Source organism: Trichosurus vulpecula, chromosome 6 (genome assembly GCF_011100635.1).
Source record: "Trichosurus vulpecula isolate mTriVul1 chromosome 6, mTriVul1.pri, whole genome shotgun sequence".
In the NCBI taxonomy this organism is placed as follows: Eukaryota; Metazoa; Chordata; class Mammalia; order Diprotodontia; family Phalangeridae; genus Trichosurus; species Trichosurus vulpecula.
Window position 1 is genome coordinate 282,851,277 of NC_050578.1, and position 24,289 is coordinate 282,875,565.

Genomic DNA, 24,289 nt, shown 5'->3' on the forward strand with positions numbered 1-24,289 from the left:
TCGGATTAGGCGTGCAGCATGGTCAGGGATGAGAGGGAGACAAGCCAATTTTTATTCATGGAAGAAAACAATTGTAAAAGATTATCTATATGCTTCTTGAAGGTCAGACTGTTCTTTTCTTATCTTTACACCCCCAAGGCTTGGAATTCAGTAGGTGCTTAATAAATGCCTGCAGAATTGAAACATAGGGTGGTGAGGTGGCCCAGTGCACAGAGCTTGGAATCGGGAAGACTCATCTCCCTGAGTTCAAATCCAGTCTCAGACACTTACTAGCTGTGTGACCCCGGGCAAGTCACTTAACCCTGTTTGCCTCAGTTTCCTCCTCTGTTAAATGGGCTGGAGCAGGAAATGGAGAACCCCTCCACTGTCTTTGCCAAGAAAACCCCAAGACAGAAGCAAGTGTCTATAGTGTACAGCGGCCTGGGCTAAGCCCTGGGGCCCCTGAGCTGACCCACAAGCTAGGTCCTCAGCGGGCTCATAGTTGAAGCATCGGATCCCTGTGTCTTTGCCAGAGCATCCCTCATTCCTGCACCTCTCATGGTGTCTGTCAAGGCTCAGCTCAAGGGCCCCTCCTGCAGGAGGGAACCTTCTGATCCCTTCCCCTCCCCAAATGCCCTGTGTCTCCTGCCCCCTTCTCCCAAGAGGTGGGTACTGTGGATACAGGGCATTGCACAGCCCATCACACTTGGAAGGCACGTTGGCTCCTGTTGAATTTCTATTTTTTAATTCTTTGTTATGAGGCATGGCAGGGGTGGACATAAGGGAAAATGAAGGTGGTGTGAAAACAAGAGAGGAATTCTTTTCAAAAATAATGCATAGGGCTTCTGGAGGGCAGGGGCTATTTTTTCTTGGTTTGGGGTCTCTGGCACCTAGCACAGGGCCAGGCATACTGTTGGAGTCCAACAATTGCTCACTGAATGCCCAATTGAAGGGGTAGCACTAGGCCTAGGGGCACCCCAGGGGAATGTGAGGAGGGGTGGGGGACAGCAGCAAATGGGACAGGCTTCCTGGAGAACACTGGGTGGCCTGTCAGCAGGTGAAATGGGCGGGAAGGTTCGGTAATGTGTCAGGGACCTGGGACCCAGGGCACTGGATAGAAATCTTCAGAACCAGGACTGCCAAGTGCATTTCAAAGTCAACACCTGAAAGGCCCAGCCCTCAGCTCAGTACAAGGGGCATGTCAGAGCTGGAGGAGGGACCTTAGAAATCCCTGCGCCCAAACCCCTCTGGTTGGCCCAGAGACTGGCACATTGGGAGACAGCACCTGGCCAGCTCTCCAAGCTGAAGAGGGTATGCCCAGGTCCCTTTGTCCACATGGGGGCCTGGGGTAGCTGGTGTCCCGGGGAGAGGGCTGATAAGGTGGGGGCACTGTTGTCTGTACCAGCTTTGCCCAGGGCTCTTCTTGGGGTTACCCACCCCCAGTACTACCCTCCTTGGCACCCATATCCTTTCTCCTCACCACACATGGCCTGGATGGACCTGAGAGTCTGGCTCCCCCACCGCCCCCACTTGGGTTGGTCTTCAGGTATCAAAGGACCATTGTTTCCACCCCTACTGAGGGGCTATTGGGAGTCACCTGCCCCCCCCACCCCAGGGCCCCTCCCTACTCTATTCTGCTGAGTCACTCAGCCCCAAAAGTGGGAAGAACCACCTCCCAGTTTTCCTGGCTACTGAGGAGGGGCTGTGGTTTCCCCAGAGAGGCTGGCACCCTCTGAGGGGCACATGGTGCCAAGCGGCTTACCTCCCACTTGTCTGAGTGAGTCCTCCAGGTTCCCTCGCTCCTTTCTCTCCAGTCCACAAATGCCCCAGGGGCAGGGGATGGGTTGTTCCTAAGTGTGGTGCCCAAGGCAGAGAACCCTGCAGAATGAGTGGGAAGAGGACCCCTTGGCCCTGCCAAGCCCAGAACATGGGCCTGTCTAGGGGCCCAAACCTGGGCAAGGGGTCCCCTACCTTGCTGGAGGAGAGTGCTGGCTTCTGCCAGGGGGTCAGTACTCTGGGCACAGACCTCTAGGGTGTGATCAGCATTGAGAGCCTGGGCCTGGGCAGTGCTGAATGCACCCTTTGTTCCTGTGCCAGCCTGAGCCCCCAGGGCTGAACCCTAGTCCAGATTCAGTGGGAGGGGGGGGTGGGGCAGGCCCCAGGGCATTGGAATGCCCCCCCCCTCCGCCCCCATCAGACCAGGCTGTTTATGCAAAAGCCCTGGCTTTGTCTGGGGATGGTGGGACAGGCTGGGTGGGGAGAGGGGAAACTCAGAGCTTGTCTAACCACTCCCTCCCACCCCCACTCACTCACCCAAGTACTTGCTCACATCCAGCCCAGAGATACCAGCAGCAGAGAAGGGACCCTTCCTCCCTCCCTCCCCCCTTCCTTGGCACCTGCTGCTGGCCCCTCCCTGAGCACCCAACTTCTGTGCCCAGCTGGGTCTCACATGCCTGGTCTCATCAGCAGCAAGCACTCGGCTTCCTGAGACTGGGAGGTCAACTCATGCCCTGGGTGATCTGGGACACGTCCCTTGCCCTCCCTCTGCCTCAGTGCCCCTTCTGTTAGGTGAGACAGTTGGTCTGGTCGATCTGGAAGGTCCCTCCCAGCTCTCAGGCTTTATCATTCCAGTGATGCTGTGTGCACCCCCAATTTGGGGCTAGGGTGGGGTGGGGCCAGCACCATTCTGGGCACCCTGGAGATGTCAGATGTACAGATGAGCCCGTGGCCCTGCCATTGCATTTAGATCCCAGGGAACCCCTCCCTCTTGCACTCCGAGGCGGCTGGGCCCCGAGCCAAGCGTGCAGACCCCTTCCACCCACCCCCTGCCCTCCAAGCTCCCCTTGTCCCCCTCGGCTGCCCTCAGGATTGCCCAGCTGTGCGTATGTGTGTTGGGGGGGAGGGAGAGCACCCCCACCCCTTTGCTCCCAGCTCCACACGGGGCCTCCCTGGTCTGGGCCGCAGTTCTCAATCGATCAGCATTTAGGAAACACCAATTTATGTGCCAGGGCTGGTATTGGGCACTGGGGTATGGACAGAACAACGGCCCCCCCAGGGCCTGGACTCACATTGGAAAGCGCCTGCTCTGAGACAGGCTTTGATCTCGTTTGAGCTTGACAATAAGGGAGACAAATGAGGAAAGGGAGGCAAAAGTGACCTGCCCAGGGTAACAGGGCCTTCTATCACAATCGCTTCCTGTGTTGGGGGGAAGTTTGTGGAGAAGCCCCTGGACAGTGCTGGGCCTCACCTTCCCCATCTGTAAGATGGCAACAGTGATTCCTCCTCCCCCACCAGCTCCCTGACAGTTCTGAGGATTCATCTGAAGGGCTCGTCAAACCCTAGGGGCTGGACAAAGACTGCAGGACAAAATCCCTCCTGCTCGGGGGATTTTCTGTGAATTCTCCTAGAACACTGGGGAAAGTCAGGCCTTCTCCAGGAAGAGGATGGCCGGGGTCCCAGGCCCTCGCCCCACTCCTCCCTGAGTCCGGCTGTGGCCCCACGGGGTCCCAGCCCTTGCCCAGTCTTCTGTGGCTGGCTTTCTTCCCAGGCTCTTAGCCAGCGTGACTCAGCACAGGAAGGCAGGAGACAGGCCTGAGGCCTCTGCTGACTCAGCACTTCAATGCCCGGAAACAAGTCAGCAGGGAGAGGGCGAGTGGCTGCCAGCTTGGGCCGGGCCCCAGCGGGCAGTGATGCTGCTTTCCTGAGCCTGTTCCAAGCTCGAGAGGTCATTCACAAATGGGGGGGGGCGTCCTTCTTTAGGCCATTGTCTCCACTTCTGCTCAAGAAAATGTGGCCCCTTACTGAAAAGCCTCCCCAGGGTCTGGTGAGAAAGAAGAACCCTAGTCTGAAGCTACAAAGGGACCCTCTGGCCAACGTTTCCTCAACTGTAACATGACAGGCTTGAACGGGAGAGATCCCAGGGATCCCTTCCAGCTGTGTCCTCCAAGCAGGCCATGCACCTGGGCTTGTATTGGGCCTTGCCTCTGACCATCCTCTCACTCTCTTGGATTAAGACCCTGACACCTTCAGAGAAAATCTGAATATACTCTGAGAGGAGCAGCCTCCTCCCACCCCCTGAATTCCTTGATCATTCCTACCTCACGCTCAAGCCTCTACTCCTCCCTAAGTCGGGAACCTCCTCCTATTCCTGGAGCTGGCCCTACCAGGACTGTCCCTCTGCCAGGAGGCAGAGCACCCAGCCCACTCTCCTGGGGCTTCTCCAAGCCACCATTTTGGGAAGAGACCCACACTGGCCAAGGGCTTCTTCCTGACCTCCTGGACCTAGACTCACACCCCAGCCTGGGCCCTTTACCCCTGGACTTGCTTAGCCAAGCCCTTTTAGGGGGCGTTTTCCACCTTCAGAAGAGAAACTTCTGGGGGGACTGCCTCTTTTGGCTTGCATTGGTATAGCACTTAGCACAGTGCCAGGCACAAAGGAAGTGCTTAATAAATCTTGTTTTCTTTCTTCCCTCACTCCCTCCCTCCCTCTTTCCCTCCCTCCCTCTCCCCTCCCTCCCTCCCTCCCTTCCTTCCTTCCTTCCTCCCTCCCTCCCTCTTTCCCTCCCTCCCTCTCTCCCTCCCTTCCTTCCTTCCCTCCTTCCTCCCTCCCTCCCTCTCTCCTCCCTTCCTTCCTTCCTCCCTCCCTCCCTTCCTTCCTTCCCTCCTTCCTCCCTCCCTCCCTCTCTCCTCCCTTCCTTCCTTCCTCCCTCCCTCCCTTCCTTCCTTCCTCCTTCCCTCCCTCCCTCCCTTCCTTCCTCCCTCCCTCTTTCCCTCCCTCCCTCTCTCCCTCCCTTCCTTCCTTCCTTCCTTCCTTCCCTCCTTCCTCCCTCCCTCCCTCTCTCCTCCCTTCCCTCCTTCCTCCCTCCCTCCCTTCCTTCCTTCCTCCTTCCCTCCCTCCCTCCCTCTTTCCCTCCCTCCCTCTCTCCCTCCCTTCCTTCCTTCCTCCCTCCCTCTCTCCTCCTCCCTCCCTCTTTCCCTTCCTCCCTCTCTCCTCCCTTCCTTCCTCCCTCCCTCTTTCCCTTCCTCTCTCCCTCTCTCCCTCCCTCCCTCCCTCCCTTCCTTCCTTCCTCCCTCCCTCCCTTCCTTCCTTCCTCCTTCCCTCCCTCCCTCCCTTCCTTCCTTCCTCCCCCCCTTCCTTCCTCCCTCCCTCTTTCCCTTCCTCCCTCTCTCCTCCCTTCCTTCCTCCCTCCCTCTTTCCCTTCCTCCCTCTCTCCTCCCTTCCTTCCTCCTTCCCTCCCTCCCTTCCTTCCTTCCTCCTTCCCTCCCTCCCTCCCTTCCTTCCTTCCTCCCTCCCTCCCTCTCTCCTCCCTTCCTTCCTCCCTCCCTCTTTCCCTCCCTCCCTCTCTCCCTCCCTTCCTTCCTTCCTTCCTTCCTTCCTCCCTCCCTCTCTCCTCCCTCCCTCCCTCTTTCCCTTCCTCCCTCCCTCTTTCCCTTCCTCCCTCTCTCCTCCCTTCCTTCCTCCCTCCCTCTTTCCCTTCCTCTCTCCCTCCCTCCCTCCCTCCCTTCCTTCCTTCCTCCTTCCCTCCCTCCCTTCCTTCCTCCCTCCCTCTTTCCCTTCCTCCCTCTCTCCTCCCTTCCTTCCTCTCTCCCTCTTTCCCTTCCTCCCTCTCTCCTTCCTCCCTTTCCTCCTTCCTTCCACATGCTTGACCTCCTCCCTCATGTACCTCCTCCTGCAGAAAGCCCTTCCCCTCTCCTCTGTGGTCAGTGCTCTGCTCTGCCCCCCCCCTTCACATGCCCGTTGCTATTTCCCCAGTAGAACACACTCCCCACGAGGACAGGCAGGCTCTGTCTCCCTGAGCACAGACCCCAGCCCACAGCAAGATCTTCATCAATCTGCCCGGGTTTCCTGAATCGTTGTCCTTAGCAGCTCCCACATGAGGATGGCGCAACCCGTTTTACAGATGAAGAGATGAGGATCAGATCTCCTTCCATGGAATGTGATGGGCTGATGAGCTCTTCCTTCTAGTCCTGGTCTTGTCGGTGGCACCTGGAGTGAGCTGGACCAGATGACCCTTTCTCTCCGGCAATCCTCCATGACTGGAAGCTCGTGCCTCGTGTTTTCCTTCAATCTCTACTCCAGTCTCACCTACAGGAAGCCTTTCCCAAATCTTCTTCATTCCAGCACCTTCCTTCTTTTAATGATGTCCTATCTCTCTCATCTAAACCTTGTTGGCATGTATTTATTTGCTTGTTGTCTCCCCCCATTAGATTGTAAACTGCTTGAGGACAGGGCTGTCTTTGCCTCCTGTATCCCCAGTGCTTAGCACAGTGTCTGGCACATCACATGTGCTTAATAAATGTTTATTGATTGAATGACTAAAATGACTGTCCCTCTCTGTGCCTCAGTTTCCCTATCTATAAAATGGAGCTGGCTTTCTCATTGGGCTATGGTGAAGAAGCCAGGTAAGAGCTTTTGGAAGCATCGAACCCATCGCGATCATAGAGGATCACTGATAGGAGGCGTGGGGACTGGACGGCTCCCTCTCCCCGACTCTTCCTGACCCTTCGTGCCCTGCGCCAGAAAAGCAGGATCATTAGCTGAGGTCAGGCCCTTGGAGATCTTTCAGGTCATCCTCCTAGTTTTCCATGTTGCAGTGGAAGGGCAGATGGACTGGAAATCCGGAGACCTTGGTTAGAATCCCAGCTTCAACCTTGGACAAGTCCCAGCAGACAGACAACCCAAGGCTGAATCCTGACCTCCAGAGGTGTTCCCTGTCCAAGGTCAGAGCCGCTCCTAGGGCTAGGAGACCCTAGCCTTGTCCAGCTTCTGTTCAGCTCCCAGCTCTTTGTGGGGAGGAGGAGGGAGAGAGGGAGAGAAGGAACCAGGGAGGCCATTTTCCTTGGGCAGGGATAGTCCCAAAGCAGCCTTTGTGAACAGAGGGGGAAAAATGGGGCTGAGCCCCAAAGTCAAGCGTGGGAAGGAGGTCCTTACCCTGCTCCAGAACCTGGAAACCAGGTCTAAGGAACCCCCTCCGCCTCCCAAACACAAAGGGATGAGATTAGCCTCTGGATGGAGGAAGCCCTGGCCCCTAAGAGCTGGGGCTGGGGACTCCCCCACCCCTACCTGCCTGCTTGCCTCTGTGGACCTCACAGAGCAGCCAAGGTGGTACCAGAGGAGAGAAGGGCTGTGCCTGTATTCAGGCCAGACCCCCAGCTCTGTCCACCTGGCCTGCCCAGCAGCCTTGAGGGCTGGAGGACAAATGCGAGTCCAAGCCCCGCACAGCACCCAGGACAGTGACCCTGATAGGCATCAGCAGCTTGGCTGGCTTGCCCAGGCCTTCTCCTGGTACCTTCATCTTCAGGTACTAATCGAACCAGCCCAACCAACCTTAATTTTGGGTGGCTCGCAGGCAAGGCACTGGGGTAACCAGGAGAGGCTGGAACCAGTAGACTTTTCCACTGGGGAGAAGGCTGGTCTTGGAACTTCTCCTGGACAATCCTCTCTCCCCGGAAGTCCATGTCCTTGTAGGGTTCTTATGCTAAGGTCCCAGAAGCCTCAGCACAGGACCTGGCACCCAGTGGTCCCTTGGCCAGCACTCATTGGGTCGAATTTCTCACCCAGTTCTCCAAAGTGTTTTCTTGTAGCTGCTCTGCAAGGGAGGCCACCATATCACCTTCCCTCCTCCTCTTTGTACATACACTGCCGCCTCCTCCAAGGCTGGCTGAGGAGCCCCAGGTGTCCTGGGACAGAGAACTCTCAGATAAGAACACTTTCAGTGATACAAGAAAACAGATACCTCACCTACTTCTACTGTATAGTTTTACAGTGAGCCAGGATGTCCCAGAGCCACGCCCTCCTGGGTGAAGGCCAGCCTGGCCCTGCAGCCTCCACTCCAAAACAAAGCTCACTCCTGGAACCAAGATCAAAGACGCTTCTCCATCCTTTCCAGTTTGCTCCCAGACCACCCTATGCACCACCCTTCCCTTTCTAGAGTGCTTTGTCCCTCTGGGGCCCCACTGCCCTAGGTGTGCAGCTCCCCAGCAGAACTGTCAGCTCTTTGAGGGTAGGAACCTTTGCTTTTCTATTTGCGAGGTTCCTCCTTAGCCTAGTGTCTGACATAAAGTAAGTTTTTCCTTTTCCCTTTTTCAATGAACAAAAAATGATTTTCTCTCCTATCGCGTCTCTCTCTCCACGTTGAAAATGGAAAATGGAATCCTTGCTATCAATATACATTATCAATCCCAACCAGTGCCTGCCCTTGGCGTCAAGCAAGGAGTCTCCTTTGGCCCTCTGAGCCTGGAGAGCTGCCTGGAAGGAGGGGGTGGCAGGTATCCGTGCCCCCCTGGATCCTGTTTGGGAGAGGCTCTGAGTTCTGCTTTACCATCGTGCCAGCACTGCGTACAGCATTCCCTAGGCTCTGAGCCCTCCACTCTGCATTGGGCTCCAGAAGGCTTCCCAGGCATCTCTGCCTCCCTTCCTAGAGCCCAGCCACCTCCTTAGACCATAACTGGTTCGATGCCTGGGCACAAGCCCAGTGGCTGGCACCACGTCCCTGATCTCTGAGGGACCATAGCCAGTACTGGTCTGGCTGGGGCTGGGCTGATGCAGTTACTGGCTTTGGGGGCATAGTTCCAAACTGCTTCTCCAGAATGACCGTTCACAGCTCCACCAGGGCATTCAGTCATTGTTTTCAGTTCTGACTCTTCGTGGCTCATTTGGGGTTTTCTTGGCAGAGAGACTGGAGGGTTGGCCATTTCCTCCTCCAGGTGAGGAAACTGAGGCAAACAGGGTGAAGTGACTTGCTGAGGGTCACACAGCTAGGAAGTGTCAGAGGTAAGATTTGAATTCGGGTCTTCCTGACTCCAGGTCCAGTGCTGCCCAGTCATTTTACAGATAAGTGAGCTAAGACCCAAAGAGGGAAATGGACTTGGCTAAGGTCACACAGCTAACTTGCCTGCCAGGGCTTAAGGCCTGAGGGTCAACTGCTTGGGAGCACATGGGTGGTATATGAGTGCATCTGTAAAAGAGTGTGCTGGCCACCTTGACTCGCTTGAGCCCGCCCAGTTATCCAGGTCACGGAGAGGAGCTGTATGAGGACTGGCTGTACTGACTAAGAGTTGGACTGGCTTGACATACCAACAGTCCTTTGCAGTGAACAAAAGTAAAGCCAGCTGGAAGCTCAGGCAGGCTTGGGAGCTGACCTGGAGCCACTTGGGGGTTTGTGGACCTTTAAGAGATGTCCTTCCTGACTGTGGGTTATGGGACCCTTGGACACCACCTGTTTGCTGGCTTGGGGAGACATCCTCATCTCCAGAGACTCCCCTGACTTTGGTTAAGGGGCTCTGGGAACACGCTGGTCTGGGCAACATCTCCTGATTTAGTGCTCAAGCCTTGAAGCCTGGACTGCTGCTCCTCACTAGCAATGCCTTCTGCTTTGGGTATCGAAGGGGAGCAGCTCAGACACCTGGAATTCCTCTCTCCCCCTCCCTTTGGGGGGGTGGAGCTCACTGACACCCTCCCCCCAAAGTCCTTAGCTCCCTTTTATAAGGCATCTTCTCCATCCATGATGTGGCTATCCGTTCAACACAGGCTGGACAGTTCCTGTGCATGCCGCCTAATAAAAACCTTTCGTTTCCCAGGCAATGTCTTTCTCTGGTTTTCTTCCCTTTAGGGAAAAGAGGATTTAGATCCTGAGAAGCAGCCTTTGGGCTCTCTGGGTATGTCCCCTTTGGGGGAGAGAGAGACCTGAATTCCCTGGAGAGCATCTGCTGCCCTTTACAGTGGCTGCTCACCACCCTCCCAGGATCAGATCCCAGGCTGAGGGACCAATCTGAGCTCCATATCTGGTGAATGGGGCCCAGGAGCCAAAGTCAACACTTTCCAGCTGAATTCTCCAAGTAAGTATCCAGTGTCTGGAAGATGTCAGTGCTGGCTGTGGGAAGGGGACACCTGGTTTAAATTGGGACCTGGCCCTGCCCTCAGGGAGCTCACACCAGCCCAGGGGTGGTCCTGCTAGGAAGTACAAGGAAGGCTAGAGGTTGTGGGAAACACCAGGCAGAAAGGGAGCCCCTTGGGCCTACCATCCATCGAGGCCTTTAGCTACCCCGGCCTTTGTCCTGGGTAAGGCTGGTGACCATTTCACTAGAGGGAGGTCATTGTGTCCCATGGTGCCAGGCCTGGCAAGGGGGGCTTGGCTCAGGCTCTTGTTCCTTCTGCCCTTTCCTGGGCAGACTTCTCCTTCCCTTCTCCTTCCCTGGGCCTCTTCAGGGAGGACCAGCTTATGTCCAGAGCCCACAGAGAGCTGCAGGACTTTGTGCTGTGTGATCTGGTCCCTCTTCCCACCTCTCCCCTTTTCCTGGTCACCTGTGCCAGGTTCATCCATCTGTCCCTGGCACTCCCTGGCCAGGCAGTGGCTTATGTGGGATTTTGTCTGAAGCTGGTCCAAGGTGCCCTTAAAGGTATTCCTCCCTACTCTGGTATGTCCTAAAGTTGGGGGGGGGCGCTCTGTATAGCTGCCAAACCACCTGAAAATCAGTGGCATTCAGAAAGCTTTCCGTGGTTTAGCTCGGCTCAATGCCCTGCTATCCTGGAGAATGTACTGACTTCCCTCTGAGTCAAGAGACTCAGACAAAGGCAGTGTCCTTGTTCCAGCACTTGCTAGCTGCCTGACCTTAGGCCAGTCTCTTCAGCCTCACTTTCCTCATCTGTAGTATGGCCCTCACCGCTTTGCTAGGGCTGATCGAAAGGAAGCCACTGGTCAGATTTGCACTTGTTTATTCAGATGGATGCTATGCCCATACCCCCGCCTGGCTAGCTGGGGCAGATGAGAAAAGTGATCACAGCCTTTGAGGTAGAAGGAACCCTAGAGACCATGTAGGCTAGTGGTTCTCAAAGCAAACGTGGTCCCTGAGACACTCTCAAAGGCTCCTTGAGCTCACTCTGACTATAATAATACCATGCCTTAATGTTCCTTCCTCTCCCACCGCACATCTGTACAAGACCAATGCACAGCCTAGACTCCATCCAGGGGAGCGGGGGCCACCCTGTTGTCTCCTATGAAGAGAGACCTGAAAGTCAACGTCCTGAACTGGGGCCATGTCTCACTGTGCTCTGGGGGTATTCTTCATAGGACTATGTTCATTTGGCACATTGGCATGAACTTCTAAGAAAGAATTCATTATAATTCATAATGATAAAGGAATACTTTAAATGTGTTTACTACCGCTATTTGAAAAGGAATTAATAAATGTCTTTAAGATGTGTCGGCTTACTGTTATCTTGAAATGTATCAGTCCCTCGTGTACATTTTGAAGAATTAGAAAATATCCTTAAAATGCGTCAGCTCGCTGGCATTTGAAATGAATATTTTAAACACGACTTCCTTGTTATTTTAAACAAGAACAAGTCTCTTTAAAATGTGTCCGTTTGTTATCGTTTTAAGAGAATAAATATTTTAAATGTATCATTGGTACTGCTGTTTGTTATTGTTATCTTTAAAAGAATAAACAAATATTTTTAAGAAGCATCGGTTTAAATTCCTAACACAGGGACTCCCCACAGGTAGAGCCCACAGAAACGAGAGTTCTTTGAGGTTCTTGATAATTTAATAACTTCCTCTAATCTTAAATAGCATAAAGGGGGCTGGAGACCATCCAGTCTGAGAGCAAAGAGCTCATGCCAAGCCCTTGGATTTTAAAGGAGGAGACAGAGATGCCAGCAGGCCCCTGGAAAGGCAGAGCCGGCTGGCTCTCTTTTCTGTTGTGGGTAAATAGTATTGGATTTTTCCCAATTCCACGGAAAGAGAGTTTTTGACATTCACTCTTACAAGATTTTGACTTTCAATTTTTTTCCCTCCCTCCTTCCTTCCCGGCCCCTCCCCAAGAGAGCCTGCAATCGGATATAGGCTATGTGTGTACAATTATATTAAACTTATTGCCACATTAATCGTGTGGAAGAAGATTCAGAACTGAAGGGAAAAGGCACGAGAAAGAACAGAAGGAGAGAGAGGACAATGGGCTTTGCTTTGCATTCAGACTCCATAGCGCTTTCTCGGGATGTGGGTGGCATTTTCCATCAGGAGCCTTTTGGGCTTGTCCTAGGTCCTCGCATTGCTGCGGAGGGCCAAGTCTATCAAGGCTGGTCCTCACACAATGCTGCTGCTGCTGTGTGCAGTGTTCCCCTGGTTCTGCTCCCTTCACCCAGCATCGCTTCATGTAAATTTCTCCAGGTTTTTCTGAAGTCCACCTGCAGAGCCTGGCTTTCAATCCTGTCCTCTGATGGGATCCAGGCTGTTGTTTCCCAGAGCCCCAGGGCTGGGCTCCATACACGGCCCCCAGGAGCTCGGCCACTGCCGTGGCCAGTCAGGCACTTTTCTGGCCCTTAGCATCCTATTTGAAAAATAACCCAGATGATCGATTGTTCGGCTATTCAGTATCTCCCCATGCGTGTCCGGGTTCCAGTAGTCTGTGGGCTCCTGGAGGTAGGTCAGTGCTTGGCACGGAACAGACCCTCAAGAAAGGCTCAGGAATAATGATGCCCACCAATATTTATGGAGGGCCTACTGTGTGCCTGGCTTTACACAGGGGATCTCGTTTGATGGTTGGTGATTGGCTCGGGGATTCCTGGTGCTCTGTCCACCTTGGACAGCGCTGATGTTGACCCTGGGCCTCAGTTTCTCCGGCTATAAGACTCGCCAAATCCTCAGACCCAGCTTCCGGGCTCCGATGGATAATGGCGATGAAGTATTGGCCCAATTTAAATTGGCCCAGAATGTCACTTCTGGGTCTGCCCCGCCCTAACCTCCTCCAGTGCTGCGGGTTCAAAAAAAACCCACCACAGTCCTACCTGGGGGGGAGGGGCAGTGGGGGGGGGCAACATTGTTGGGGCAGATCCCCGAGGTGCTTGGGGCGGGGCAGAGTGGGGGCGGATCCCCAGATGCCTGGGGCACACATGTCCAGGAAGAAGGCTTGGGTTCGAGCCAAGGGCGGGATGACCTTGTAACTGACTGGGGGCCTCCTCTCTGGCGTCTCCCCCCGGTCCTCGAACCCCCAAAGGGAGGCTCCTGTTCCCCCGGACGCGGGGTCCTTGTGTCCCCCTAGGGATTCCTTCGGATCGCGGGCGGAGGGCTCGCTGAGAGGCGGCCCAGGAGAACTGCCTTCCCCACGCGGGAGCATCCAGCCGTGGGTCAGCCCCGCCCTCAGGAAGGGGAGGAGGGGCTCGGACCCGCGGACTTGGGCAGGTGCCCAGATGGGGGTGAGGGCAAGAGTCTTTCCCGCGTGGGTGTGCCATGTCCTCGTGTGTACGCGTGCGTGGGTGTGCACACGCCCCCCCACCCCCTCCGCACCTGCGTGTGCACTGGCCAGCGAGCCTGCGTGTGTGTGTGTCTGCGTGCGCGCGTGTGCGTGCGTGCGTGCGTGTGTGTGCGTGTGCGTGTGTGTGTGTCTCTCTCTCTCCGGCCCCGCCTCCGGGCCGGCCCTCTCCGCTCGCCCCGCCCAGCGCGCTCGGATTAAGGCTGGCTCGGCTGGCACGTGACCGCTGAAACCTACCCGGGCATCAGCTGACCCAGAAGCAGAGGCCGGGACTGCTCCGTCATCGCCGCCTGCCCCGGGCCCTGCAGCAGCAGCCCCCGCGCCCCCAGCCCCGCCGCCGCCGCTGCCATGCAGCCCTCCAGGCTGTGCCTCCTGCTGTGCGCGGCCGCCGCCCTCCTGGCACCCGCCTGCGCCCTCATCCGGTGAGCGCACTCGGGCCCGGGCCCGGGCAGGGGCTGCCCTGTTCACCCTCGGACCCGGGCTCGGGGCTGGGCAGGGGCCGCTCTGCGCGCCTCCCTCGGACCCGGGCTCGGGGCTGGGCAGGGGCTGCCCTGTTCACCCTCGGACCCGGGCTCGGGGCTGGGCAGGGGCTGCCCTGTTCACCCTCGGGCCCGGACTTGGGGCTGGGCAGGGGTGGCTCTGCGTGCCCCCCTCGGACCTGGGCTCGGGGCTGGGCAGGGGCCGCTCTGCGCGCCCCCCTCGGACCCGGGCTCGGGGCTGGGCAGGGGCTGCTCTGTTCACGCTCGGACCCGGGCTTGGGGCTGGGTGGAGTATGCTCTGCACTCCCCCCTCGGACCCGGGTTCGGAGCTGGGCAAGGGTGATTCTGCGCGTCCCCCTCGGACCCGGCTTGGGGCTGAGGCTGCTCTGCCCCGCCCCCCTCCTGCAGCAGGCCCATCCCTAGACCTGTAACTCCCCCCCCCCCCCCCCCCCCCCCCCCCCCCCCCCCCGCCGCCCAGGTTCAGGGAGGGAGACACCTGGGAGAGGGGAGACTTCCCCAGGGGGGCCACAGAAGTCATTTACAGCAACACTGCACAGCACATGGGGCCAACTGAGGTGGCCCAGGTAGTTAGCCCGCTTCCTCCTCTGCCCTCCCTGGGCCTGTCTCCTCTGTCCAGGAGAGAGTGAGGAGGGGCCAGCCTGGGCAGAGTGGGCAGGGCAGGCCGGCCATTGCTACCCCAGCTGCTTATCTGAGAGACTCTGGCATTGATCCTGTGCCAGGCCCCTTGCTGGTAGTCAGCCCCCAGGCCTCCCTGAGCTCCCTCCCAGGGTGCCCAGCACCCTGCGGGTGTGCCCTAGGAGCCAGGTCCCCTACTCTCTGCTTGACCTTGGCCTTGTCACTTACTCCCTCTGTGGAAGAGAGCAGCCAGCCTCCCAAGCTCTCTGTTCTGATCCGTTGGGTGACCTGGGGCCACCCCTGACTGGTGCACAGCCGCCTCCTCTTTGCCTATAAAATGGGGAGAAGCTGGCCCTGCCCACCTCCTGGGGTGCTGTCACACAGGGTGCCTTGTGAAGGCTGCCCAAAGCCATAGAGAGCCAGAGCTGGAAGCTAGCTCCCCAGGGGGAAACTGAGGCCTGAGGGGGAGGAGCTGGAGCCTGGAACTGGAAACAGGCCTTTGATTGCCTTGGGGCCCAGCCACCCCTGCTTGCCCACTCTGAGCCATGGCCCCCCTTGTCCTGTGGGTGGCAGGAGGGGTTCACCCTAGGTAAGGCTGCTCACCCCCACGGGCCGTTCCCAGGGACTCCTGGGGCAGGAGGACTGGTCCCAGGGCCCAGCATCCTTGTCCAAGGGCGGAGGCCTGCGGGGGCCAGGCCCATGAAGCAGGTGGGGGGGGGGTGGTTACCTTGCCCTCAGGCCCCTCTGGCTCTCGGAATTCCCCGAGGGCAGGCCTTGGGAACATCTCCACTTCTGGTCTAAGCAGCCTTCTGGAAAAGGGCAGAGTGGGAGTCCAGGGCCTCCCTTGGCCCAAGTCCCAGGCCCAGTGACCTTGAAGGGTGCTCTGTGTCCCAGGAATGCAGCTGACTCTGGAACAGTAGCCCTGGGGCCTGGTCCCCTTCCCTCTACACCAGCTCCCCTCAGAGGCCCAGGGAGTAGCCAGTGGTGGAGGCAGCCTCCTTCCTGGCTGCCAAGGCCATGGTGCCCAGGTTCACCTTTAGGGGTGGGGCTGTGGCTGGGCCCAGGGGATGACCGTGCAGGGAAGGGGCCTCGAAGGCCAGGCCAGGCGCCCAGGAGGTGCAGTGGAGGCCACTGGGACTTGTTCTAACCAAGCCTTCTCTCTCTTCTCCCCCAGAATCCCCCTGCACAAATTCAAGTCCATCCGCCAGACCCTGAGGGAGGCAGGCAGCCCTGTGGAGCTGGCCAGGGAGCCCCTCTCCAAGTACGCCCTGGGAGGCCTTCCTGTCACTGATGGCCCCATCCCAGAAATGCTCAAGAATTACATGGATGTGAGTAGACCTACCTCCCTGCTCTTCTTTCCCTGGAGCCCAGCAGAGCTCCCCACCCAAGGGTGAAGGCCAGGGGAGGGGGAGCGGGGAGTGGAGGCCGGGCTGGTGGCATGGCCACCCAGCCTCCAGCAAGGAGGATAATAGAGGTACGCATTCATGTTCATTTGTTTGATCCCCACAAGGACCCTGGGTGGTGGGCGCTGTCACTCTCATCTTACTTGGAAGGAAACTGAGGCAGGCAGCATTTAAGTGACTTCCTCAGGGTCTCTCTGACTTCAGGTCCCTCTGGGCCACCCAGCTGCCTGGAGAAGGCGGGTGGCTTCATGCCCCAGGAGGGTCATTAGCACAGCACAGGGGCCTCTGGGGGAAAGGGGGGAGGGCCCCCACCCTGGGGCCTCATGGGTTAGATCAGCTGCTGAGTCGCCTGGGTCCCCCCCACGTGCTCTATGACTTAGCCCTGAGGCTGCTGCCAGGCAGGACAGCCATCCCCGGGGCCGCCCATTGCTTCTTGCCCAGAGGGGCCTCCTTCGGCCAGCCTGGGCAGCACGGGCAGCCCTTTGCCCACAGCCAGCCAAGCTCCTTCCACGCTAACTGACACCCTGGGCTGACAGATGCCCAAGGGCAGTGGAGGTCTCTGGCTTGGGCTCTCTCCTTACCCACTGTGCCCTTCTCAGCCCCAGAGGCAGGAGGCTTGGGGGTCATGTCATCCACTGTGGGCCTTAGGGGTCGCTTGGCGGTCCAGTGGGTAGAGTGCTGGGCTCGGAGGGCAGACGCTTGCCTCGGACCCTTGTGAACTGTGTGGCCCTGGCTGAGTCCCCTCAGCTCTGGGCCTTGGCTCCTCATCTGTAAATTAAAGGACCACACTCCAGAGGCAATGCCAGCTCTGAATCTTCACCCCGTGGCCTTAATGTTCTCCTCTGTTTATTGGGGTCATTATCACCACTTCAGCTTCCCAGCTGCCTTCTTTGATCAGAGCCCTGCCTCCCTCCCCTGCTCCTTCCCTCTCTCCCCCTTTTCTCGAGCTCTCCTTTCCTTCTCCCCTCTTTCCTTTCCCCATCCCACCTCTCTCCCCTCCTTTTCCTCTCCCCTCCTCTCCCTCCTTCCTTTCTCCCTTCCTCCCCTCCTTTCTTCTCCCCCTCCTTCTCTCCCTCCCCCTCTCCCCTCATTCCCTCCCCCTTCCCTCTCTCCCTCCCTCTCTCCTCCCCATTCCCTCCCCACTCCTGCCTCTCTCCCAGGAGACTTGCTGCCTCTATCAGACCCCATGACATGCTGCCTTCTCCCCATCCCCCCCAGCTCTGGGGGAGCCTCTGCTTCTCCCTGGGGCTCTGACTCGGTTCTCCTTGCTCCAATGTTCAGGCTCAGTACTATGGAGCCATCGGCATCGGAACTCCCCCCCAGGAATTCACTGTTGTCTTTGACACGGGCTCCTCCAACCTGTGGGTGCCGTCCATCCACTGCTACTTTTGGGACATCGCCTGCTGTGAGTACCCGCCCCTGCCCACGCTTAGCCCCGCATCCCTGCCCGGGCGGTTCTGAGGCTAGTTGTGGTCTAGAAGATGGAGGAAGAGGGGGAGCTGCCGGTCTGCTGAGGTGGGCATTGTGCTCTGGCCCAGGCCCTACACTGTGGCAGCACCGTCCCGCAGCTTCCAGGTCTCAGGCACTGCTCCCGACTTGGGACAGGGCAGTAGGGAGGCCACGCCGAGGAGAGAGACCTGGGCAGAGCGCCTCCTGCCTCCAGCTCCAGCCAGTCTGGCCTCCTCTCTCTAATCAGTGCTGACTCGGAGGCAGGACTGGGGAGTGGGGTGGCCTCTCTGGCCTCTCATTCCCCCTCCAGCTGATGTGCCCTTCTTCCCTGGCCCCCTCCCTCCAACTAGGCCTGTTCTGTGGGGCGACTCCTTGCCCCGGGGAGAGCGGGGTTCCAGGTGAACCTGTTCTTGACTCGCCGGGCCTCACCTCTCACCTAGGTCCACAGCCCCGTGCGAGGCTGCCTGTCAGGGAGGTAGTTTCCGGACTTCCTCCTGGGGCAGTCAGTGGAGGCCACTGGCTCAAGCAGCCAGAGGGGAGTGGGTTCACCTGGCCACGTGGGCCTCATCTATTCCAGCCCCTCCCTGATGGGGCTGTTGTCCCGGCCGTCCATGGCCCAGTGCAGAGTTCCAGCTGAGGATGGGGTGGGAGGGGGACCCGGAGTAAGGCTCCTCTGTCCTCGCTCCCCAGGGCTGCATCATAAATACAATGGGAGTAAATCCAGCACCTATGTGAAGAACGGGACTGGTTTTGCCATCCACTATGGCTCAGGGAGCCTCTCGGGTTACCTGAGCAAGGACACCGTCATGGTAAGTCTCTGATGGGTTCTGGGGCAGAGAGGGAGGAGGGCTAAGTGCCCCATCCTGGGCCTGGGGGGAGCGGGGCAGAGAGGGAGGGGGACTAAGTGCCCCATCCTGGGCCTGGGGGGAGCGGGGCAGAGAGGGAGGAGGGCTAAGTGCCCCATCCTGGGCCTGGGGGGAGCGGGGCAGAGAGGGAGGGGGACTAAGTGCCCCATCCTGGGCCTGGGGGGAGCGGGGCAGAGAGGGAGGGGGACTAAGTGCCCCATCCTGGGCCTGGGGGGAGCGGGGCAGAGAGGGAGGAGGGCTAAGTGCCCTGTCGTAGGTCTGAGGGCAGCCTCAGGGGCAGGTGGGGAGCAGAGGGCTTGACCCAGCCTCAGGTGAGTCAGCCTGGGTTGGGGAAGCACCTTGGGGGGCCCAAGAAGGCCCCTGGAGTAGAGAAGCCAGGAGGCAGGGGGTGGTGAAAGAACCCTGATGTCAGGGGAGGACGCCTGCCCACCTTGGGGCCAGATCATCTTAGAGCTGACCCTTGGTGACTTCAGTACAGGGGCTGCCATCTCAAGGGTGAGGTTGAGCAAGGCCCTTCCGGGGCCTCTGTTTCTCTCCCTGGAAAATGAGGGTTTGCCCTGTGCCTGCCATGAGGGGTTCAGCCTGGGCCCTGCAGGACTAAGGCCAGGCCTCGTGTCACTCGGTTTCCCTTTTTACCCCAGTTGGTTGGTCAGGGAACTGGGGAAAGGGAAAGGCAGCCTGACCCCCCCCCCCGCAGGGCTCAGCCTGTGGGCTTCCATCAGCCTGCCTCGGCTTGCCAGTCTGCTCCCAGCCAGTCGGCCCGTCATTACTCCTCTGCCTGGGCCTGGCTCCGAGGATGAAGAGGAGGAAGAAACTGGCTGCCTTCTGTTCTCACACCCACAGGGATGGGGCTCAGAGGAGGAGGGAGGGGAGGGGAGAGGAGGGGGATCAGCAGGATCCCAGGGAGGCAAGAGCAAGGCCACCCGGGTGGGCTGAGGTTGGGAGTCCCATGTCTGTCAACGAGACAAGGCTTGATTGACCCCGGGAAGGACACTCTCGTGAAGGGGCCTGTCCTGGACCAGAGTTTGGCCCTGGCTGGATTTGGGGTCTGTCCCGGGACTCCTCTAAGCCATGTCAGGTGTCAGAAGCCATGGCTGGCAGAGTGCATCCTCCTGATTGGGGGCCTCGGCCCCCCGCCTGTACATGCAGGAAATGCTTCTGCAGACACCTCTCCACATCCTCCCCCACACCGGCCCTCGGCTTCCTGTGTCTTCAGGCTCGTGTTCCTGCCTCTGACCCTCCTGGGCTCCCTTCCCACTCCCTTTCTTCCCAGCCTCATTATCCCCACTCTACAGAGAGGAAGCTAAGGCCCACGATACCGGGACCCCCGCCTTGAGGAGGGCTTGGCAGCCTAGCTTCTGCCCATGCTTCCCGGCTCCAGCTCAGTGATCAGCAGCTCAGGCCTAGAAGGCATCGCTGAGGCAGGGAAGAAGGAATTCACAGTCTTGCCCAAGGTCACCCTTGGTGGTTAAGCAGAGGCCCAGGTCTCTGGTGTTTGAGAGCTGGGCAGACCCTCTCCCCCACCCACCCTGGCGCAGCGGGCCCCTGGAGGGCTCTCCTGGCCCGGGCGTGCTCTGTCCCTGTCGTTGGAGCTTCTTGGGGAGAGAGTCGGGGAGGTGCAGATCACACCCATTTACAGGTGAGGGGACTGAGCCTGGAGGAGAACTCAGCTGTCCTTGTTCCTCGGCCTGTAGCTCCCCTATTGCTCAGAGGAGGAAGGCTCAAAAATCAGCTGTCTGAAGGTGAAGGAGCAGACGTTTGGGGAAGCCACCAAGCAGCCCGGCGTCACCTTCATCGCGGCCAAGTTTGATGGCATCCTGGGCATGGCCTTCCCCCGCATTTCCGTGGACTCCGTCATGCCGGTCTTTGACAATCTCATGAAACAGAAGCTGGTGGAGGAGAATGTGTTTTCCTTCTACCTGAACAGGTGGGGGGCAGGGCGGTCTGGTTGGGTCAGTGTCACTACTAGAACCCCGGGACGTCTTCAACGGGGGCCTCTGCTCCGCTCTGAACCTGCCTGAGATTCCCCTTTGAGACTGAGGCACTCGAAGCCCTGGTCTCTCTACGGGCTCCTTCTGCTCCTGCCTCCAGGGACCAGGCAGAGCCCCCTCCCTCTATCCCCCTTCCTGCCTCCTCCTTTCTCCCTCCCTCAGTGAGTCAATACTTGCTCTTCCATTCAGGTGACACTAGGAGTCATAGGGACACCCCCTTTTCCTTTCGATTTCTTTTTTTTTAATCCGTTCTTGATCTTTCTTACATTGCCCTAATTTCTGGGGCTAGTGAGGAGACGAGAGGCCACTCGCAGGGCTTGACCGTGCCCCTCCCACTGGGCAGAAGGGGAGAGGCTCTTTTGGCCCAGTTCATTTGTGGTTCTTTCTCTTGCTGGTGTTCTATGATTGTGTGTCTGCCGGTCCCTTCCCTGGGCTGATAGGAGCTCCTCATGGTCCTCCTCAGTTACGTCCCAGGGCCTCTTGGCCCTTCTCCACACAACACAAAGTTTCCAGTTTTTTTGCTGCTTCAAAGCAGGGGGGCCTTGAGCCCCTTTCTGCTTGTCTTGACCCCCTTGGGGTAGAGGCCCAGCAGTGGGCTCTCTGGGGCCCAACCCCCCACTGAAGTGTGTGAAAGTGAGATTTTCCAGTTAATTAATCTAGAACAGACCTGCCCAACCTGTGGCCAACAGGCTGTTCGTGGCTCACAGGCACACCAAAGGATTTCAGGTGGCCCATGAAAAATGTGGAGGGTGGTTATACAAGCCTGGTTTAGAGACTGTTTTGGGGCCTACCATGTGGGCTGGCTCCTGCGCAATGGGGCTGGGAGCTGCCCCGCTTCCCCTCTCCCAGCCCCCCACCCCCCACCCCATAACAGAGGCAGAGAGGGTCCTTCCAACTCTCTGTCCCCAGGAAAGCTCAGTTAGCGACTCCTGTGCCTGTCAGCCTACGTCCCAGAGGCCCTCCTGGGCCAGACAGGATGGATGCTTGCCAGCTGAGGCCTGCTCCTTCTTGTTGCTTGTACAGGGACCCCACCGCCCAGCCTGGAGGGGAGCTGATGTTCGGGGGCACAGATAGCAAGTACTATGAGGGAGAGTTCACCTACCTCAACATCACTCGGCAGGCGTATTGGCAAGTCCACATGGACACGTGAGTGTTCGGCCTGGGTGGCAAGGTTGGGAGGGAGCCCCTCAGCCCCCAGAATGCCCCGAGCCGCTCCCATGGTAGGACAGACTTGGGAGGCTCCCCTCCTCCCTACTTGTATTCCACCCCCTCCTGGAGACTGGGAGCAAGGCTCCGAGCTGGGGTCCTCAGACACCCTCCTCCCGTCCCTCTGGTGCCGGCAGCCCTTCGGAGCTCCCCAGCTGCATCTCAGGCCCCAGGCATGGGCTGTGAGGGAACCCTCAGTCTTTCCAGGGCATGGGAGGGCTGGGGCCTCTGGGGGCGGGTGGGACACAAAGAGTCCAGGCGTGTCTCCATTTTACAGGGTGGAGGTGGAAAATTCCCTGACCCTGTGCAAAGATGGCTGCGAGGCCATTGTGGACACGGGCACCTCTCTCATCACTGGCCCTGTAGAAGAGATCAAGAAACTGCACAAAACGCTTGGGGCACTGCCTCTGATCCAGGGGGAGGTGAGAGGGCAGCTGGGTGGGGGCAGCCACCCTCCCTCCGGGTCGTCGGGGAGAGGGCGGTTCAGCCTTATGACTGCCGCCTCTGTTTTTGGTCTCTTGACAGTACATGTTCCCCTGTGAGAAGGTGACCAGCCTCTTACCTGTCTCCTTCATGCTGGGGAAAAAGGCTTTTAAACTCACAGGAGAACAATATGTCCTGAAGGTCAGTGACCATGTTGAGAGTGGGGGGGAGCCTTGAAGCCAGTGAACTGCCTCATCTCATTCTTGTGGGGCCAGCATACAGTAGGTGCTTAATAAAAGCTAGGGGGATTGCTTGGCTCTTCAGAAAAGTCAGTGGGCACGAGAGATAGAGCCTCATGAAGTAAATGGGGAGGGGCATGGGTGGGGGTCCCCAGGGCTCTTGCCAGCTCAGACATCCTCAGCAGTCCCAGAGGGGAGCCATAGGAGAGCTGGCGTCCTGCAGTGATTGGGGCCTGGTCTGGCGTCCTGGGCGCTCCCTGTTTACAGCAAACAGTAACATTTAGTCAGCTCCTCCTCAGTGCCTGGCACTGGGCTAAGTGCTGGGGATTCAGACAGACACCAAAGATAGGCCCTGCCCTCAGGAAGCTTAGAGTCTAACCAGGGCCTCTATCCAGAGCCGCCAGGGTCTGGCTGGCCTGGCCCTCCCTGCTCATGGGCCTGTGACATTCTCCCTAGGTGAGCCAGGCTGGACAAACCGTGTGCCTGAGTGGCTTCATGGGCATGGATATCCCCCCACCGGGGGGACCCCTCTGGATCCTGGGCGATGTCTTCATTGGCCAGTACTACACCATCTTTGACCGGGACAACAACCGCGTGGGCTTCGCCAAGGCCCGCTGACCGCCTCTCCTGTCTCGCCCTCTCCCTCCCCTCTCCGCTGGGGTGGGGGGGACTTCTATCAGAAAAATGTAGAAAGAATATGGTCCAGACAAACCACTGTCCCCTCCAGCCCTCATGATGCCTATCCACCACTTCCCGGGGCTCCTGGAGCCCCCTGCCCCCTCCCCCACTACTCTGCTGTAGTCTGAGGCTTCCTGTTCACGGGCTCCTTCCCCCAGAACCCCCCAGTCCCCACACTCGCGGGCATAGGCAGAGCAGGACCAGAGCTGCTGCTGAGAGGTTTCTGTCTGTGTCCTCAGACCTTTGGGGAGAGAGGTTGAAAGCAGAGGGGGCAGGAGTCTTGGGTCAGCCCCCGGGAGAGGAGAAGCCTCCCCCAGCCTCCATGCTGCAGGGCCTTGGGCTTCATTCACTTCACCTCCCATGAGGCTGAGCCCAGAGTGTTGGCCTGGGGCCTTGTCGCCTGGCTTCTGCTGTGATCTCCTGCCTCCCAGGTCTGAGTGGAGGGAGGACTGGGGATCCCAGAGCCCCAGCTCCAGCCCAGGAGGTCACATCCTGCCTGAAATGCCATCTAGGACCTTGGGGCAGCATGTGCGCCCCAAGGCCCTGGGGATGGGGGGTAGCTCTGGGCTCCCCAAGGCCCTGGGGATGGGGGGGCAGCTCTGGGCTCCACTCGGGATGTGAAGCTGGGACCTCCAGCCCCTCCCCCAGCCCTCATATCTCACTGCTGTGATTGTAAACAGTTGGAATAAAAATAAAGGCTTTGGGGGGACCTTTTCCCTGTGTCAGTGTGTATATGTGGGGGCAGAGAGGGAAAGAGGTAAAGGGGAGGGGGAAAATGGCTAAATTTAGGCAGGAGGGAGGGGCAGATTGGATGTCTGTAGTTGGACAGACTGTCATCTTTCAACACCCTCATGTCTGTTCAGTGACTTGGGCCCCTGATGGAAGAGAGCCTAGGAGAGAGTCAGGAAGGAAAAGGGGGTGGGGTGGGCCTGCGATCCTTGACCTGGCTCCAAAAGCTTGCTGTGTGACCTTGGGTGAGTCATGAGCTTCAGCTTAGGGAGAGAAGGCTATGAACTCCAGGACAGCTGGTTCCGGGAGGGGGTGGGTGGGGGCGGCGTACAGGGAGCATCCTGGGCCTACATTTGATCACTGAAACTTGGGTCGTCCTTCCCCCAAAGGAAGGTAGGGTAAGGTGGGGCTGGAAGGGTGTGCACTCACCACTGGCCCTGTGGGGCACAGGCCATGAGACCAACTAGGCCCCTGCTGAAGCCATGAGGGGCAGCTGGAAGAAGCTACCGGGTGTCACCCAGCATCAGTACCCAGGACCTTCTTGCCTTTGAAGGAGGGAGGCTTCTGAAGTTGATTCTCAGGCCCAAGGAGGACATGAGGGGGATAGCACAGTGCTGGCTTCTGGGCCTTCCAATGGGGCACACCTGATCAGACCTGTGCCCCAAGCCTGGAGAGGGCGCATCTCAACAGGTTCAGGCGAAAGGGGTCCGATCCCAAAGAATAGGAACCTGCAGGGCAGGTAGGCCAGGACAGTAGGAGAAGCTCTAGGGCATGGGGAGGGGCCAGCAAGTCACAGAACCTGATTCTGGAAGGGACCCTGCCAACCGCCCCCTCAAAATTGATTCCCACCAGAACCTGCCCAGCCAGGAGTCAGTACTCAGCCTCTGTTCAGAGACCTCCAGGGAGGCAGCTCCCATGAGCCCTGAAAGGCCCTTTTATGCTGGGACAGCTCTCACTGGGAGG

At 58.4% G+C, this 24,289-nt stretch overlaps 1 protein-coding gene across 1 annotated transcript; it reads left to right on the forward strand.

Annotated features, from left to right (window-relative positions):
* Positions 1–13,448: 13,448 nt before the first annotated feature.
* CTSD (cathepsin D) lies at positions 13,449–23,311 on the forward strand. The gene is made up of 9 exons (XM_036764329.1): positions 13,449–13,649; positions 15,517–15,670; positions 17,027–17,150; positions 17,885–18,003; positions 19,755–19,987; positions 21,075–21,197; positions 21,535–21,679; positions 21,783–21,881; positions 22,376–23,311. Exons 1-9 carry the CDS (start codon positions 13,576–13,578, stop codon positions 22,535–22,537), a joined length of 1,233 nt encoding a protein of 410 aa, XP_036620224.1. The 5' UTR covers positions 13,449–13,575; the 3' UTR covers positions 22,538–23,311.
* Positions 23,312–24,289: the final 978 nt, after the last annotated feature.

Bases quoted from the DNA above. Each gene is read 5' to 3' on its own strand.
- CTSD (XM_036764329.1), top strand. From the start codon at position 13,576: ATGCAGCCCTCCAGGCTGTGCCTCCTGCTGTGCGCGGCCGCCGCCCTC. The intron at 17,151-17,884 runs GTGAGTACCCGC...CTCGCTCCCCAG, and splicing joins CTTTTGGGACATCGCCTGCT to GGCTGCATCATAAATACAAT. The intron at 21,198-21,534 runs GTGAGTGTTCGG...TCCATTTTACAG, and splicing joins TGGCAAGTCCACATGGACAC to GGTGGAGGTGGAAAATTCCC.